This window comes from Diadema antillarum, unplaced genomic scaffold (genome assembly GCF_040938485.1).
Source record: "Diadema antillarum isolate AM-2024a unplaced genomic scaffold, OU_Dant_1.0 seq00002010_RagTag, whole genome shotgun sequence".
Classification (NCBI taxonomy): domain Eukaryota; kingdom Metazoa; phylum Echinodermata; class Echinoidea; order Diadematoida; family Diadematidae; genus Diadema; species Diadema antillarum.
This window is the reverse complement of record NW_027272665.1, coordinates 92566-111533: the sequence shown is the minus strand read 5'-3', so window position 1 is coordinate 111533 and position 18968 is coordinate 92566. Positions and strand designations below refer to the sequence as shown.

The 18968-nt window shown below is 40.4% G+C and overlaps 1 protein-coding gene across 1 annotated transcript in view; it reads right to left on the bottom strand.

Moving 5' to 3' along the window:
- LOC139713595 (uncharacterized) overlaps positions 1 to 18968 on the bottom strand; it is a 44675-nt gene that overhangs the window by 14842 nt on the left and 10865 nt on the right. The window contains exons 2-12 of the mRNA XM_071625302.1: positions 15048 to 16119; positions 14414 to 14571; positions 13509 to 13677; positions 10651 to 10824; positions 9939 to 10047; positions 9036 to 9424; positions 7841 to 7943; positions 3867 to 3935; positions 2968 to 3036; positions 2184 to 2252; positions 213 to 314 (exon numbers count right to left, since the gene is read on the bottom strand). Coding sequence (XP_071481403.1) covers positions 213 to 314; positions 2184 to 2252; positions 2968 to 3036; positions 3867 to 3935; positions 7841 to 7943; positions 9036 to 9424; positions 9939 to 10047; positions 10651 to 10824; positions 13509 to 13677; positions 14414 to 14571; positions 15048 to 16118 — 2482 coding nt within the window. The 5' untranslated portion in view covers position 16119. The remainder of the gene's footprint in view (positions 1 to 212; positions 315 to 2183; positions 2253 to 2967; positions 3037 to 3866; positions 3936 to 7840; positions 7944 to 9035; positions 9425 to 9938; positions 10048 to 10650; positions 10825 to 13508; positions 13678 to 14413; positions 14572 to 15047; positions 16120 to 18968) is intronic.

Here is an 18968-nt window from a genome sequence, read left to right as displayed (position 1 = left end):
GTCTAAGGGAAATGCGTGTTGTAGTAAAATCAAACCGTCTCCTCAACAGGTTAACATTGGTATGAGATACACATGTAACGTCACAGAACCTGTCTATAGTGGCCACCTGTCTACAAAGGCCATTCTTTTTGCTTCCCTTGGGTGACTGCTATAGACAGGTTTGACTGTATTTGATTTGAATCCTGCATGGGATCTTAGCTGGTGCTACTCACAGGGTTCCTTGGCTGCGATGGCTCTCAATTTCTCCAGGTTCTTGGCAACCTCCAGTCTCTCATCCATGGAGATGCGCTCCACCACCGGTATGATCACATGACCTGTGCCAGGATGGGTGAGTTATTTTATGATTTTTCTTTACTTGCTCATATATAAGTGCTTTTAAAAAACAACCTGAATCAATGCTTTTTGAAACTGGAGCTTCACATTGTGATGCAAAATATGTTATATAGGAGAAATGTGTGTAGACATGAAACATCTTTTTAATCATCAAGATCTGCACCACCTGCTTTTTTTTTTCTTTGACACATTGCAATAATTTGACTTGAGCAATCTGTGCGAATATTATGCAAGAAAAAAGAAAAAAAGAAGAAGTCAAGTTTTTTTCAACCCCACAATGCTAGTCACCACAGGAGATTGCCACATTCCAATGTATGTGGTCACTTTCCAATCACTGGTGATTTTTTTTGTTTTGTTTGTTTAAGCATCATAATAATCTGTCTTGCACAGTATGTGTGAGCTGTGGCTCATATGGTTGAGTTTTGCATCACGATTCAAAGAACATTAACCCATATTGGGCCATCTATGGGATATTCCGTAGTTCTTCCAAACGCCGCAGGGGCCATATACGGAATATCCCGTAGTAAAAGAAATGACATATAAACGACGTCATTCCAAAGTTCTTTCACCTTCTAACCTTTGACAACATATCCCAGAATGCTTTGCTACACTGTCTGCGATAATTCAAGGAAGATTTGTCAGTCAAAGCCCAACAATATCGTAAAAATCATCGAGAAAAATGTGTGCTTACATGGAATAACGCGAATAACCACGAAGCATCTGCGGGTGCTATCTACTGCTGTACGGAATGCTCGATTTTGGATTTTCTGCCGCAGTTTTTAAGGAGGTTTGGACACTTGTCGGGCGGTGATTCGACTGTGATAATAGTCCCACATGTACATCCACATGTATGTACAACAATTGTATAATTCAGTCGAAACTGACAAGCTGTAGAAATGTACCTATTGTTACGAGTTTCGCTTCAAAAAACTATAGGATGCACACATTATACTATCGATTTCCCGTGCACTCGCAATGGCTTCATCGTCATAAATATAAACATAAATCTATAATCATTGTATCAATGGCCATGATATCTATATGTCCAGAAAGCTGACACTCTGATCATTTCATTTTCGGTACTGGATGTGTAAAATTACGACATTTGCTATTTTTAATCCATGAATGAAAGCAAACAAACGAATTGATTTCGTAATTTTTGGATGACTGTACTTCATTTCTGCTGAGTACTATGACTGCACTGTGAATCGAATGGCAACATGTCATATACCATTTTAAAGGGAATTTTATCTTCTTTCAAATGACATATAACTTGACTATGTTTTGTTCATTGCTTGCTAATGAAGAGCGATTGTTTAAAGAGTTGTCTGCCTGTCGGCATGTGTGCGCAAACGGTGCTGGGCCACTGCAGTGTTTGTTAAGACAAGTGTGTTGGCTCGATATGGGTTAATTACTGTGTGTGAATGCAGCTAAAGATTAATTGACATCTTGAAGTTAAAATCAATTGAAGCATTAACTCCTATGTTGAATGGCAATGCCCACCTTATTTTAACAGCATTCATCGAGTTGTCTTTTGGAACATACAAGATACACTACAATCTCAAAAATTGATACTGCGTTTACATTTGTTCCTCAGTTTTATTTTTCTCTTTTAGAGAATCTGTCATGCCTGCAAATATCTGGTATGGTGCAGCCACATTGGATTATGCGATTCTTTTAATGCTGCTAATGATAATCACAATCATTATCATGATGATGGTGATAATGATGATGATGATATTGATGATACCGACGATGATGACACGACTGATGATGATAACAACAATGATGATAATTTTCAATCTCGACTTGTACACTCCCAAGGTCCTAAAGTTTAGAGGTCAACTAACCTGGTCTTGCTCTTGGCTGCTGGGTAGGGGCCTGTGGAGCTGTAGATGCTGTGGGTGTGGCCGTCTTACCTGAAACAGCACCAAACGGAGATCAAAATTTAACTACTTAATGTCACTCAGAAAAGCATAACTATACTCAGTCCCACATACCTGATGTGATGTTTTGGGTTTCCATTATCATATCTCAGATTGGATGATGAACAAATCGGTATGACAACTGAACTTGAAGTAAGATTGGGCAGTTGACTGTTTCTAGCAGATTAGTCTTCAATCAAGTCATGGCGAGGGGGAAATGCATCTCCTGCTTCTACTATGGTAACAAATTTTACCATCAGCACGAAACAATGTATGGACATAGAACATCTACCAGCAGAAATGCACACACATACAAACCAATCCCTGGACTAACACCAAAGCTGTTAGTTGAAGTTCATTAGTGGTGTTCGGTGTTTAGCAGAAACTTGTGAGAGAAAACTGATGATTCAATGACTGTTTTGTTGATGATGATATAACGATAATAATAATACTATAAAAGTGGAAATTTTCGCGCATTTCGCGTAACCGCAAGCTAGCACGAAAATAAAAGCACACGAATATTTTTGCGTGCCATATGTTCCAGTTGTTGATGTCTTGATTCTGCGAAATTAAAAACACGCGTAACTCTTCTTACGTGGCCAAGCGCAGAACATTAGTCGCGCAAAATATCCACTTTTACAGTAATAATAATCACTGTTCTATCTCTACTTGTAAACTCCCAAGATCCTAAGTTCAGAGGTCGACTAACCTGGTCTTGCTTTTGACTGCTGGGGAGGGGCCTGTGGAGCTGTAGATGCTGTAGGTGTGGCCGTCTTGCCTGAAACGGTATCAAATGGAGACCAAAATTTAACCAATGATGTCATTCAGAAAAGCAGTGTAGGAAACAAACAATGTTAAAATGCTTTCTTGCATAGGGTTGAACATCACATCATTCCATAATCTGTACTATGAATACATTCACGCCTGAATACAATTCACAATCAATATTAAATGCACAAGTGTATGTGTACATGTTAAGATGGTGGGGTAGTAGTATGATCACTGATGATGATGACGGTGGTGGTGGTGATGACAATAATGAAAATATTTATGATGATATAACAACTAGAAAAGCACTCTGAAAGCGCAGACCTCCGCCAAGCAGCTCATTTCCAACACTGATCTTATTTTTCCATAGAGATCAGTGATTTTCACTCATACGTATATGCATGCAAAAAAACGCCTAAATTCCTCATATAGAAGCTTTTTGTTTATGTCATTAACTTCCAGCTGCGCAGCACCGTGCCCAAGCAGAGCACACACTAAAGTGCGCTCATGCAAACCTCAAATACGCGCAGCTTGAACGCCAACGTTCATTGAACCTACCTGCCAAAAGAAAAAAAAAAAATCCTTCAAAAATTCATAAAAATTCCTGGCTCACTAACAAAAATTAATCATCTGTTCCTTGTGTCATTATCCACTTTTCGTGCAAGTTTTATCCTAATCCATTCACAACCTTTTGAGTTATTTTGCACACACACACACACACACAAAACCCCAACCAAATGCCAGCAAAAGCATAACCTCTTTGGTGGAGGTAATATTAATAATCATTGTTCTATCTCGACTTGTACACTCCTGATGTCCCAAGTTCAGAGATCAACTAACCTGGTCTTGCTTTTGGCTGCTGGGGAGGGGCCTGTGGAGCTGTAGATGCCGTAGGTGTGGTCGTCTTACCTGAAAGGGCACCAAATGGAAACCAAATTTTAACCGCCTGATGTCAATAATAGATGAAGCGCAGGAAACGCACAATTCCTAAACCCTTTCTTGCAAGGAGTTGAACACCACATCATTCCATAATCTGTACTATGAACACAATCCGGCCTGAATACATTTCACAGTCAATAGTACAATGTATGCGTACAGGTTAAAATGGTGGGGTAGAAATGTGATCACTGAATTTCAATACATTTTCTATTTCTGTCTGTCTAATTACTTTTTTTTTTTTTTTGAAGGGGGGTGATCCTCTATTGTGAATGTAGCTGGTGCATTGGTATATACTCGAAATTAAAGAAAAATGTGGAATGAAAACAGCAGAAATCGTCCACATCTATACGGCACTAAACTGCATGTCCAAAATTACTTCAATTATTCTAGAGCAAATGAAATTACAATCTATTTATGTAACACTATCACAGGACAACAACTTAGTGCACTGAACAATACACAGAGGAATACTCTTGAAGAACTACAAAAGTGCAGGGTAGATCCAAAAGAGTCAACACTCCTATAAAACACACTTAGAAAATGGTTAACAACAAATTTCTAGTTTTGTGTTTAGTTTTCTTGTTTTTCTTCACATCCATGACTTCACTATATTGACACAAGAACAGGCTCTAGAGAGACAAACATCAACCCAACAACGACTATTTAGGTCTAGCACTTCCAAACATGGCATGCAACTTCTGGATGGAGCAATGGCACAGCTCATCAGTTGCTCCTCACCATCTTGTCCTAACTTGTATGACAACTAGCTTCAAAGGGAACTAATGTGGGTATGATGTGGTTAGTGAAGTACGCAAATAAAGACCACATAAACACTGAAAGAAAACAACAATCTCACAACCCCATCCCATTCTCCTCCCATACCCCATCCCTATCCCCAAAAAGAACAACCCTCACAAAAAAACAAACAAACCCATACACACACACACAAACACATTCAAACCTCTTGATAGACACTTACAAATGGAGAGAGGGAATTTCATGTTCATAAGTATCAGTGGAATACATCTGTCACAAATTGTCAATTATCTATTGGCATCACAGCCATGTACAATTTCACAGAGTACACTGCAACTCTGTCTATAGAATTATACCTAGTCCCACATACTTGATATGATGTCTAGGGTTTCCATTTAATCAAAACTTAGATTGGATGCTGTACAAATCGGTTTATCATTCCAACTTTAAGATTGGGCAGTCGATTATTACGACAGATTAGTCTTCAATCAAGTCATGGCGAGGGGACAATGCGTCTCCTGCTTCTTATATGGTAACAAAGTTTACCATCAGCAGAAAACAACATATGGACATAGAACATCCAATCCATGGGCTGACATCAAAGCTATTAGTTGCAGTCATTAGTAGTGCTTAATGGTTAGCAGAAACTTGTGAGAGAAAAATTGATGATTCCACGACTGCTTTGCTACTCCCTCTGATTTTAGTGCCATATGATGCATGCAGCCGACTTCTACTAGATGTGTGATTTGCATTTACAGACACCGGTGACATTTTCTATCACACCCCACCCTTTGCCAATGCAAAATTAAGTGACTCAAGATATACTGTACTTGTAAAACAGTGTTATCAGAAACTGGGAATCAAGTTAGATAAAACATCTAAAAATGTCATATTAGGATATGAACTGAAGAAACAAATCCAAGGGGCAAACATGCTTGAGTGAGGTAAAGTGACGTCTTACACTTCAGGACCCCCCCCCCCCCCCCCCCCCCCCAACACAGTCAAATAAAAGGTGGGGGAGGGGTGGAAGACAGTTGACTGTTATAGACAGGTGGCCACAAGGACAGGTTTGCCTTTATGTGTCCATTGAGTGTTTTTATCTGGGTATAACACCTATTGAGTAACACAGCCTACTCTCCTGCAACAAGTATTTGTGGTTTATAAAACCTTTGATGATGTGACTTTTTTTTATACATAGAAAGCCAGTGATGATGGAAGCGCATCTAATTATGACACAACGCAAGTGCCCAGATATACAGGATGGTATGGAATGGCGAAAAGTAGTATACGGAAATTTGAAACGGAGTGAGAAACTGTTCATAGATATGAGAAGGGTGGCTGGCCAATGATCTGACTCCATCCTTCTGGGATACACACAAAGAGAAATGCTTGTAAATAATTCTGTGGTCTTAGTAAAACAAAATGTTACAATTTGGATGTGATGTGATATGGATCAAAGGTGCAAATAAACAAACAAATAAAATGAAGCAAACTGAAGTGTCGACTAAAATGTAAAACCTTCCGGACACTAGCAAACTACGCACAAAAAAAACCAACAAACAATAACAATGGGGTATGACCAGTGATGCATTATGAGTTTGTGAACTGAAAAAGGTTCATACAATCTGATTCGCAAATTGGAAACTGAACCAGAATAAAAACAAAAACAAAAACCATCACACGAGGGCAGGAGGGAGGGGCGCTGTTCCTTGTAGGGAAACGTACTTGGGTCTGATGTGTCAACACTGCCCTCTTTGGCAGCTGGAGGGGTAATGTCCGTTCTCTCTGGTACCGTGGGCGCTAGGGATACAGAGAGAGGAGTGTATGTAGACATAGGATGTTTGTTTGTATCGGGGGATGAATCTGATGCCAATTCAAATACTGTGGGAATATGGTACAATTTTGGTGTCAAGGAATACCAAATGATGTGTGAAAACAAATGTTCCATGAATGATGAATTCACATATATATCCAAAAGTGCTCTTGACTGAACATACCCAAAAATAAGAAAAGCAAAAGGAATGTAAAAGCACATGATAAAAGAACAATTTTTGAAGACAGTACATCCTTGTCCTTTCTGAATTCCATTAGATGTGAGGTTTCCAATGGAAGTAGTGCACTCATAATTCAGCACAAACCCTGTCTTTATATAATTACAACAAAAATGAAAATGATAAAGCTCATGCTAATTTCTCTCTTTAGCTGTTTGCCTGGGTTGCCACTCAAACCAAGTTAACATTGCAAATGTCTTTAACTATTTTTCTTTCGTTTGTTTCAGAGTGAAAATGATTGAAATCTGTGTACGATATCCCTTTTCCATACCATTCAGCCACAGTAGTGCTTTCCCCGAATGAATTACATACAGCAAAAATATCTCATCATAATCCCTGTTAGTTACCCATTCAGTCGCTAATAATTAAACATCAATATTTCAGGGCAACATATGTACACAATTTTTTAAACAATTAAAGATAAAGAAACACTACTTTCAATACTTCTGTAGTCATATTGAATACAGGAAATATTTGTTTGAAGGGGAAATAAATAATGTCAGTGAATGTGTGGTCTCGTAAAATCTAGAATTATCAGTACAGGAAAGCAAGTGCAAAAGCCTTCTGTAAAAATTTTTAGCCTACCAGTCACAGCCAATACTTATGTCATTCATGTTTTGTAAAGCTACATAAAGCACAACAGAATCTAGACAATTGCTCCTACAAACAATATTTGTTCTTTTTACTGTTCTTTTTTTTTTCTTACTTTGACTTCAGCACCTGTCATTTACAAAGCTTCAAAATTTGCAAGATGCACTCTTATATAGGAAGGAATGTAATGCAACAATATCGAGTACATGCAATAACAAAGTACAGAGATATAATACACACATGTACACAAATGAATGAATGTGTTCTGCATCATGGATGCCCATACAGAGTGCTGTGCTTACTGTACACAAATAAAAAAATAAAAAATAAAATAACGCTAACAAAGACCATTCAGTGCATGGCTGCTGGCATCCGTAAATTTTTGCTGCATAATAATCAAGTAGAGAGAAAAAGAAGATGGGGAAAATATTCAAAAAAAAAAGAAAGAAAGAAAAACATACTCTCTGCTATATATACCTGGTTTTGTTGTGGCAGCAGCTGCTGCTGTAGCTGATCTGGTTTCCTTTGGCTGAATAGGTGGTGCAGTGGGTGCTGGAGGCGTTGGTTTGCTCACCCCAATCTGCCGTGAGGGAAGGAGGGGGGAGGGAGGGTAGGGGCAAAATTGGTCCATGTCATGACATCGGGATTTACCAAAATTTAAGTACTGACCATCTGCTCAGCACACATGTGACTAAAGACTTCCCTGTGAAGTTTGGCATATTGCATGTCTACCAACATCACACACAGCATTGCTATTCACTAAACCTTTATTTCAAGAGGATAGAAAATGTTATAAAGACTACAAGTTTGAAGAAGTTGCTTCAGTAGCATATCATTATGTTCTAGAATTCACCATCTTCTATGTATTCTGTATCTAAACCTGGGTTCAGTTAAGTTGTCATCGGCACTGTCCCCTTGTCCCGAGTGGATCTCATTTTGGTCAATAAATGTCCATTTACAATCCAAGTTCAAGCACTGAGCTACAATTTCAGCGATAAGCTGGCTTATGTGCGACGTTTTTTTTTTTTTTTTTTTTTTTTTTTTTTTTTTTTTTTTTTTTTGGGGGGGGGGTCTTAAAATGGAGATACATGGTATGCAGAATACTTTGCCCTATAATTTCAGACATGTGTCATTACAAGAGCAAATTGGCATCAAATACATAAATGGTTTTATGTTATAAGAGTAGTGGTTTCAATCAGTAGACATACATTATTTTCCCTTGCAAACAGCAAATTTTGAGGGTTTTTTTTTTGTTTAATTTCTTGCGACATTACTGTTCATTCAGACCAATTCTAAGTTCGACATGGGGTTCACTCAAGCCAGCAAAGCAATTCATGCTGGAAATCAAATTTAAAGACATTTAAAATCAGAAACACACCAATAATTCTGTACATTACAAAACCAACTCGGGCTCATGGGTTAGCTGCATCAAAGTTATCTTTTTGTGATATTTGCTGCAAGTTGTTAGTCATTTTTTGGCTTTCTCATTTTTTTTTTTTTTTTTTTTTTCTTTTTTTTTTTCTTTTTTTTTTTTTTTTTTTTTTTGGGGGGGGGGGGGGGGGGCTTTCTCATTTTTGTTTGCTTTGATCTGTATTTTTGTTGTCTGTTTGTGTGTTTGGGGATGGGGGAGGGGAAATTGACCAAAGAAGAGCTAGCTGGAGGAGCAGCTCACCCGCACACTGGTCCTTTCCTCCTTCTTCTTTATTCCTCCTCCGCCTCCCATGAGAAAGTGACCCCGCCTGACCTCCGTCGGCTTGGCAACCCCCCCACGAAGACTCACGTGGGGCTTCTTCTCCTTGCCGGCACCGTCTTGCCACTGCGAGACCACTTCTGCGCTCGTCACCGGCTGCTTGCTCTCCTCCTGCCCCTGCGACTTCTTGACGTCGTCGCGGCTGCCGGTGCTGCTGCCACGTGACCTCTTGACCCCTTCGTGACCAGGTTTGACCTCCTCTGTGCTCCCCCTGGCTCGCTTTGGCCTATCCCCTGGGGCTGGGGATGAGGATGTCGATGAGAGACGGCGTTTTCGGTCTTCTGGTGGACTGGTGTTGGCACTACCAGCAGCTGTTGAGAGTCCAGTCAAAGGTCAAGTGTCAGAGGTCAAAGAAAAAGGTTATGAGGAAGGACCTCTCAAGACATACTGCACTACTGAAAGACATAAATCAACACTCCTACATGCAAACATAGGAAAACAGTGTGTCACAAAAACTATAGGAATGTGCGGATAGGAGTCAGTAGCTATTCCTTGTTTTTTTCCTCTCCGGAGAATTCCCAGAAATTGAAACATACACACAGAAATCTGCCTAAAATTTCAAATCCTTGATACTGCACAATTCCTCCGTACAGAAAGATCATAAAGCTAGTAAGAAGTTTTACAATTCCAACACTAATCAATTCATAGACTCCTGCATAAGAAGGTTTGGCCACTCTCCACAGAAGCCATCCACTTCCATGTGCATGAACAACAGCGCAAATGGAGCACTTTGTTTGCACCGAGTTCGAAAACTCTGGCATTTGTTATTCACTTGATTCCCTACTTTCCTTCACCACCCCTACCCAGGGAATGCCAATCACTCACCCTGTTTTTGAGCTGCATTTCTCTCAGCCAACCGCTGCCGGTTCTGGCTCCGCCTGGCTGCATTCTGTTGGGCTCGCTCAATCTGCGCTTGCAGGTTGCTGAAGAAATCCTTCAGAGGGGGGTCAAACGATAAAACACAAGTTTGACTAACGCCTCCTCCATCGATGAAGAGGGTAATTATGGTCTCTTCCCTTGCCCTCCTCCCCCCCCCCCCCCCACCCTCACACACACACCCTTCCGCACTATCATTTCACAGAAATGTTGACACCACATACAACTTCAATCTGGCAAACTCGTTGATGTCAGTTTCTGAGTACAGTGTATTCTGAAACAAAGCATACCAAAGACGGTCTCCCAGGGATTATAGGAGGTTGAGGCGACATGCTGAAATTTTGCATAACATCCCATAAACTGGGAGGCATTCTGCACACCATGTCATAAACTGATGACATATAACAGAAATCTATGTAGTAGCTTGCATGTAAATAAAATGTTTCCACAAACTTACTGAAAATCTTGCTGAAGACTGATACTCTTGGCTAACAATTCGGTGTGTTTGATCAAATGTTCAAAAAACAAGGCTACAATAGAATCAGAGAGCATCTTTAATATGCCCTAAAGCCAGATCCCTGGCCACAAGGGACTGTGTGCTGCATGCATAAGACTTCAAACACCCGTGCTAGAATGTCAAGCTGTGGATCATCCTTCTCACCTGCTGCTTTAGCTGCTCCGGCATCTCTCTGACGTTCATCCCCTGGACGTTCTTCTCGATACCGTCGTAGAAGATGATGCGGTACGACCCGTTCTGGTTGATGCCCACGATCTTGCCCGGATAGTAGCGGCAGTCAGACCATCTCGCCAGCACCTCGTCTCCAGACTTGTAATTCTGTATTCAACAATTTTTAAAGAAAATGTTTCAAATTTTGTTTATTGTTTTGTTTATTGTGATTTTGTATATGATTTTGTACTATGATTTTTAAGAAAATATTCCAAATTTCGTTTGCTGTTGATTTGTTTATTGTCCATCTTTTCTGGATGATGATGTTTAAGGATTAAGGTATTTGTGGCAAATTACTACTTTGCTGATGAAGGGGTATACAGAGTTTTGTGCAGATCCTCAATTTCCTTTGACACAAAGGGACAGATGACATGGATTCTAGAACCTAATATCAAAGGAATCTCTGCATCGCTACTTTCTGCGCAAGCCGGTGACACAGCTTCCCTCTGATGTATAGCAGGAATAGGGATCAAGAACAATACATATCTTGAGTTGTGATGCAAAAGCACACATATCTTTGAGATAATCTGTGAGGACAATGTGCCACGCTACATTATTAGCAGCCATGACAAAAGAAATCATGGGCATACATACTCAAGCAGGATTTGAACCTACGAACTCCTGATCACTGGACAGGCGTCTTATCCACTAGACTACCAAGCAAGTGGAATAATTATCCTGTACCCACTGCATGCTATAGGGATTAGAGCCAGCACTGGCGGTCGGGCGGAAGCTTGGTGGTCTGGTGGACAAAACACCTGTCCGGTAATCAGGAGGTCGTCGGTTCGCATCCTGCTCAAGTATGTTTGCCCATGATTTCTTTTATCATGGCTACTACTATTGTATAAACACTGATCATTTCAATGCTTATTTATGTCAATGTAGGGCAATTTGTCAATCTGTTGCTATAAAAATTATTATTACAGCAACAAAGACGTTTTGTGCCAATATTGTTGTACATCTCAGTTTTCAAACCACCATAACAGCTACTACACAGGTGTGGAGCCGATGCAATAGTCTTGGTCAAGCCAGAGTCATCGTTCTTAACCCATTGAGGACGAGCAGACTTTATCATAACATGCACTTCCCATAGATACCTGCCCAAATATGCTCAGGATTAGTCATCAATGGATTTTAAATGTACATCACATGTAGTGTAGATTCTGCACCATCGAGCACAGGACTATCCCCTAAAGTGTGTTCAGTAACTACCAGTAAAGTCACACACTGCACTGATAGGAAATCACAGCATGGTGTCTAAACTGTTGCAAATTTCCAAGGTATGTATTCATTCACATACAGGAGGTGGGTGACAAAAAGGAATAATGTATTCACAATGCGAATTAGTTTATAGGGGGGTCTACAAGAAGCAAGGTCAAGCAATGTGAAGGATTACTGCTGGTACTGCTAGTGTAACACTTTGGAACTAAAGTGAAAATACATTGAGAAAACTAGATATATCGCTACGGCGACTGATATGCCTCAGCCATAATGCATGGTTCTCCTAATAGGTCTATAGTACAATGTCTTGACAATGTGTGATGACAGTTTCACACAATTGGCAAAATATCAAAATAGCAGGTTTGTCACAAATGTGCTGAATGTTCACTTTCCTAGAACTAGGTTCAATTGGATGAATGATTAAAATGTCAAGAGTGCAGGTATTTGGGGAACTGATGATTTTTACTTGACTTTTGACCCTTTTATAAGTTTATGCATTGAGTAATTTTCAAGGTATTGAGAAAAAGTATAATTTCAGTATCAAATGGGAAAATAGCATTATCTAAACCTGGCCTTTGACCTTTGACCTAACAGTTCCAAAGAGAATCACTGTTAGGTTAAACATGCATAAATATGTAAGCTTCATGATGATACCTCAAGTTACTTTTGAGATATGGAGGAAAAAGTGCAATTCAACACTTTCACTTGACCTTTGACCTTTTGACCTTTTGGCAAGAAACTTCCCACAGAATAAATATCGGGTATTACATGCATACATCAAGTTGAAAAAAAAAAAAACCTTCAGGCATTGCATAAATATAAGGAAAGTAGTGATATTTTGAGGAGTTGACCTTGACCTTTGAACCATGACCCCCAACTTTCCTAGATTATCACTGCCCATTGGAACAAGCATATACACTAAGTTCCATGAAGATACCTTGAACCATTTGCGAGATATGGAGAAAAACATGAATTTTCAACCTTTTTTTCAAAAATAACCTGTGACCTTTGAACTTTGACCCCGTGACCCTAAAATCCAAACAAAGTATTATCCCCCCAGGATATACCCTCATACCAAGTTTGATGTAAAACCACCACACGATTCTTGAGATATCGACAAAAACAAAACAGGACAGACGTACGTACGTACGGACAGACGGACGACCCGAAAACATAATGCCTCCGGCCACTTCGTTGGCGGAGGCATGAAAACAATCACGAGAATTGTTGTACTGCATATGCTGTTATTTTCGCGAATGAGGAGGTCATGGACATTTTTGCAAGATGTTGTTTTCACGAAATGACATGAAGCTGTCGTAAGTGCACCATTATACCAGCGCATGGGCGACATTTTCGCGTGCTGTTAAATTTGCGGTCCAACAGTGATTCGCAAAATTCGAGAAAATTAAACCCTCGCGAAAATAACAGCTTATACAGTAAATCTCTGATATGAATCATCTTTTTTTCTCTTTTTATTGGATGGATTAGGTCCTATCCCAGCTAGCTCCTCTCCCACCCCCCCCCCCCCCCCCCCCCCCCACTTTTTAAAAATTGGATGGATAAGGCCTTACCCCTGCTGGCTCCTCTTTGAAGCCATCCTTTCTGTGGGACGTCCGGACCACGGAGCGAATCTTGGGGGTGCTGTAGTGGACCCACTCGTCGTATCTCGAATTCCAGCCCTCAAAGTGGATCAGGATCTGGCTGGTCTCCTCGTTTACCTGGACTATCTTGGCCAGATACCTGGACACAGACATGCAAGGAAGCAGCACAGGTGTCCATTATTAAAGGAATGGTATGGTTTTGTTTGAGATGGGGATTCGGATTTTAACTTTTTGTGAGATAATCAGAAACCAAATGCAATATTAAAGAGCATACGATTCTAAGAGCAATTCAGAGTTAAAACAATCAAAATACATACGGTACATTGTAGTTGCCAATATGAGACAAAACATTTATTTCTCAGCCTATAAATGCAGAATCACCTGTGTACATGACCATGTATGTTTTGTTGTGTGAAATAGTTTTTGTTGTAGTTTAAGTAAGTCAATAGTGTGTTAAAACGGTTTATTTCTTTCTTTGTGCATTTAATGAGGCCCCAATATTAAGCTCGGCTTACTGGGGATCCTCCCGTATGGTGCTTTGATTATTTTTTCCTTTCCCGGTACAGAGAACAGAGATATATAATGAATCTCAGTTCTCTATCACAATGATTTGCTTACCTTTCATGTGCAAATTCAGCCATGAATAATGATGAACCATGTATATATTTTCTAAAGTGATTACAGTTGATTACTTGTACCATGCAGAAACAGTAAAATGAAATGAAAATGAAAAAAAGTAAATACTCACTCCAATTTTCACACAATCTGCTGCATATTGAAGGATGCATATGAAAATATAAAGAAAGCAATGGGACTGCAATATCGACTCAAAATCATAGCAGTGTCAATGGCGTTTCTAACACGGGATGGTTTACCATTTGTTAAGATAGTCCATGGCCTCTAGCTTGAACCCCGGTACAAACTCGAAGCCAGCTCGGACCATCTTGCCCCGAGTTTTGGGCGGTGTCACCTTCTCTTCGGTGTGTGGCGTGCGCTGGCTCCCTCGACGCTTCTGAGCTATATCTTGTTGGGACTGTAGAGCAAATAAACAAATTGAAGTCAAGAGGAAATGTATACTCTTTGTGCTCGAGTTGTCAACAGAGGGCACGGTTTATCTTACACTGAATCACTCTACTCCAATTGAATGGGATCTACTTCATAAATATTAAAATGACAAATAGAAAAAAAAATACACATGTTACACCATGTGATGTCAGTCTTAACATGGAAATGCGCAAATAGTTTATTTACTGTAGATCGTTAGCTTGTGTTTGATTTCTATCAATAGTTAGCACGCTGACAGTCAATGAATTAAGAATTATGAACATTATCTAATAACGCCACATGTGAAATACTCACTTTTACAGAAGCTACAAGGTTGGGCAACCAAACTCCGCCACTTGAGAAGTTCAAAACTGAATATTCCTAGCCTGGCACTAACTGCTGGTTGCCAAGGACAATCATCACTATTTTGAAACTAAAGGTACTACAACAAAACAATTCTCTTGCCTTATTTCTGCTCTGCTGACGGCTCTGCTCGCTCTTCAGTAGTTTTTCCTGCCTCTCCCGTTGCTCTCGACTCTCCCGCCTCTCGCGGGTGGAGGTCCTCATGAAGCGAATGATGATGCTGGACCCAGGCTCCTTGTCTGTCCTTCCGCTGCTCTCGTCGTTGCTCTCCGCTGTACTGCTTCGGCTGGAGAGGGTGCTGGGTGTCGACGGCTTCAGGTCGCTCGAGCTGGGCGAGGACGGAAGCCCTCCGAGTTTCTGACCGCCGGAGGAGGGCAGGGAGGGTGAAAGCTTTGTGCTGGAGTCGCTCGACTCTGTAACAGACGGTGATGCCAGGGTCTCTCTCTCCTCTGAGGTTGGAGGCATTGCCTGGCCAGTACTGCCCGATATTGCTTCCTTGTGGTCTGTCCCAGATGTGAGGGCATCTCGTGACAAAGCGCCCTCAGTGGTGTTACAGCCATCCTCCTCGGTAACATCGCTTTTGTCTCCTGCTTTTCCAACTGCATCTCTGCCCTCCGCACACGAAATTTTCTCTTCACCAAGTGAGGGCTCAGTGACTGGTTCGTGAGTGATTTCCAGCCCCGTGGAGTGCTCTTCTACAAACTGAGTCACCTTCACTTCAAACTCATCACCCCTGTCCTCCCTGGCCTTTGACCCCTTATTGGCATTAGCAGCAGCATCAGCAGTGGTGCTTTCGCTGTTATCTTGTGCCTGTGGGGCCTGTTGGGGCGCATCAACACTCTCAGCCATTTCCGTTACATCCTCTGCCTCATCGTCTTCAGAGTCGGAATCCTGAGCGATCAGCATGTGGTAGATGTCATCGTCGTCACTCGAGTCCGCATCATCATCTCCTTCTAGCATCTCCACATCGGAGCCTCCACCTGGTTCTGGCTGTGCTGACTTAGTCTCGCCTTCTGAGGACCCCTGCATGTAATTTTCCTGTGTTGCTTCCTTTTGTTTGTGGTCGAGTCCATTATCTTTCTCACTGTCTTCACCATCATTTTCCACTTTATCGATCGTTTCTTGCGTGTCCGAGTCAGTTTTATCCTGCACTGGTTGCTGCTGATCGGCCATTCTGGGGCATGTAAAAATACAAGTATGACCAGAGAATGTTAAAATAGTAAATACAGAACAAAATATCCAATATCTGAAGAATGTTAGCGTTTAAGGCACAGAATTGAATCACTGCATCTGGACTACTGTTGAATTGTGAGAACGGCTTCTTGTCCAATCCTGGACGTTTCGTCAGCTCTTCCAATCCAGATGTAGCACTAGTTTAATCTTGTGCCTTAATTTGGATGGTGAATGGAGGATGGATGAACCAGAACTAGCATCTTTATACATCAATGGTAGCATTTCCCACACAAACATCACATTTTGACTGACTTTTAACAAGAATAAAGATAGGATATGGATACTGACCAATAGAATTCAGATTCTAGATTAGCCCAAATATTGCCCTTAACACGCTTTCTAAAAACATGTCCATAGTCAAAAGTGGCAGTCACAAGTGACAGTACCCACAACAATGGCCTTGTATGGGTAATTTAGCTCTAGGAAGTGTCTTGGCAGGTGTGACCTCAGTTGAATCTGACCAGAACAACTCTAAATTTACTAGAGAAATTATCCTGACAAAATTGTAAAATATGCATGCATCCGTGCATTAGCAAGCAAGGTTAGGTCAGGTTTAGGGTTAGGGTTAGAGTAGGGTTGTATCTATGGTTAAATTAGTTGAGGGACATTAAGAAGACGCAGACTGTCACCACTGCGCTGGTAAAGGCATGGGCGCACATGGTCGGCTAGCGCATATCATCCTCGCTCGTATGCTGGCAGAACTGACAAGTTTCAGCACGCACGCTTTCGTGCTCGCTAGCTTGCGATGATTCTATGGGGTTGCGTGGGTCTGCAATGCAAACAACTGCCGTGTGGTATGTAAGGGGTACCGAGCGAGCACGTACACACACTACACACACACACAGCACATGCGGTGTGACGACACTGGGGGAATGGCTTCTGCGCTTGTTACGCGTATTTTCTGACTGCTGTACGCTCATTATCCGATCTCTGGAGATCCACACGCGAATGCAACTTTTTGGCGTAATGATTTGGACACATTTTCATGCGTGCTCGTCAAAAAAGGGGGTAATATTGCTGTGATTTGAAAGTTAAATTTCTCGAGATAGAAACATCATTTCACCATGAAATTTGAAATATGTCTTAATGATGTAATTCTCTTTCATATAAAATAGTTCATAATTTAATTTTCAGAGAATTTCAAAAGTTACAAAAATGCTCCAGACACCCTAATACATGATTGAACATTAGTCAATAGATTAGACATCTTGCCTACTATGTACTACAGTAGGGTTCGAGAAGGCATTCTACTAACGCTATCGTTAGTGGACGTTACATGGTCTTGGCCTAGACCGTGTCTAGACTAGATCTACTACTCGTAAAAACACTAGACTCTATAGAGTTCTAATATTAGGGCCTAACACTGTTAGTGTTGGGTAGTTAGGCTTAGATCTAAAATAGATTTACTGGTAGCGATGCCAAATCGGCCGCGCATTTTCCCATGTATGAATATCTGTTTAAGTGTTAAACAAGGTTACAAATTTCGTTGATTTTTGCTATCAATTTACCTTCAATCTCACTCGAAACTTCATACATTGTATATTTACGATCTGATGTTTGTAAATGGTTAAAATATATGCTGCGATAGCACTGAACAATAAATTGTTTACGGATTTTGCACTTGAAATGCACCGTGAAAACAGTCCGAACGAGTCATGGAGGCCACCATTTTGAATCGCGTCACTGCAAACTGAGGTAAGCATCATATTAGAAAGTACCGGTATCGTGATATACGAAATTTCGGTATCTGTTCGTGAGCTCACTTGCGTGGATCGATCGGTGAACACTACTGCTACGAATTTATGAAAAAAATCCGAATAATTTTGAGTATGTATATCAAATTTAACAGGATTTTTTCGAGCTTTTCTGAGTTGGGTGTTAAAAAACAACAACTTTGAAGGTTGTTTTCATAACCCTAGACTTAAGTTTTCAGCAGTTTTCATACATATTCTGACTGACTGAAATGTCTGCTTTCCAATGATATCAAACTTGCTACCTATCATCGTATCGCAAAAAACCGCCGACGGGAAATCCTGGAGCATGTCCACTGCCTGAACCAGCGATATGGGAGGAAAGTGTCCATTAGTCAATGGGAAATATGTGAGATGGTCGCGAGAGTGTATGAACTGATTGAAGAGGGGTACTATTTATCTTTTCCTGGTTTATTTAGTTCTTGAAATGCAATAATGAATCATCCATCTTTTTGAATTTTAAACTACAAAATGTTGTAGATTTTAAATTATTTATGAATTAACTTTTTTTAAAGGAATATCACAGCCATCATTTTGGTTACTGTAACGGTCAAGTGTATAGCCACTGTAGGATTAACTTTATCTAGATTTCAGTGAACAATTCAACTGATACAAAAGTATATTTATAAAATAATTGCAGACCTACCTTCTTGTTACTGTTTGTGTTTTTCCCTGATGTTCTACTTTTAGGGAAATTGTTGGTAATGTTTGAAGAAGGGGGAGGAGTGTGTCCCGGATTGAATTGCATTTAGAAAAAAAATAAAAATATTTTGAAAATGGGACAAAAGTGGCATAAAAATGGGGGGGGGGGGGGAAGGGCATGTGCCCTCAATCAGATCACTGAAAAAACAAACAAAGTTTGTGACTTGTGATGCATTATATATTCATATCAAGGAAATGTATACAACCACACGCGCTCAACATGACAAAGTTACTCACTAATAAATGTTGACATCATATCTTGTGGTAAACTTTCATTTCAGCACTGATTGTACAAAATAAATGTATATCACGAGTCTTCTTATGGTCATGATGGTAC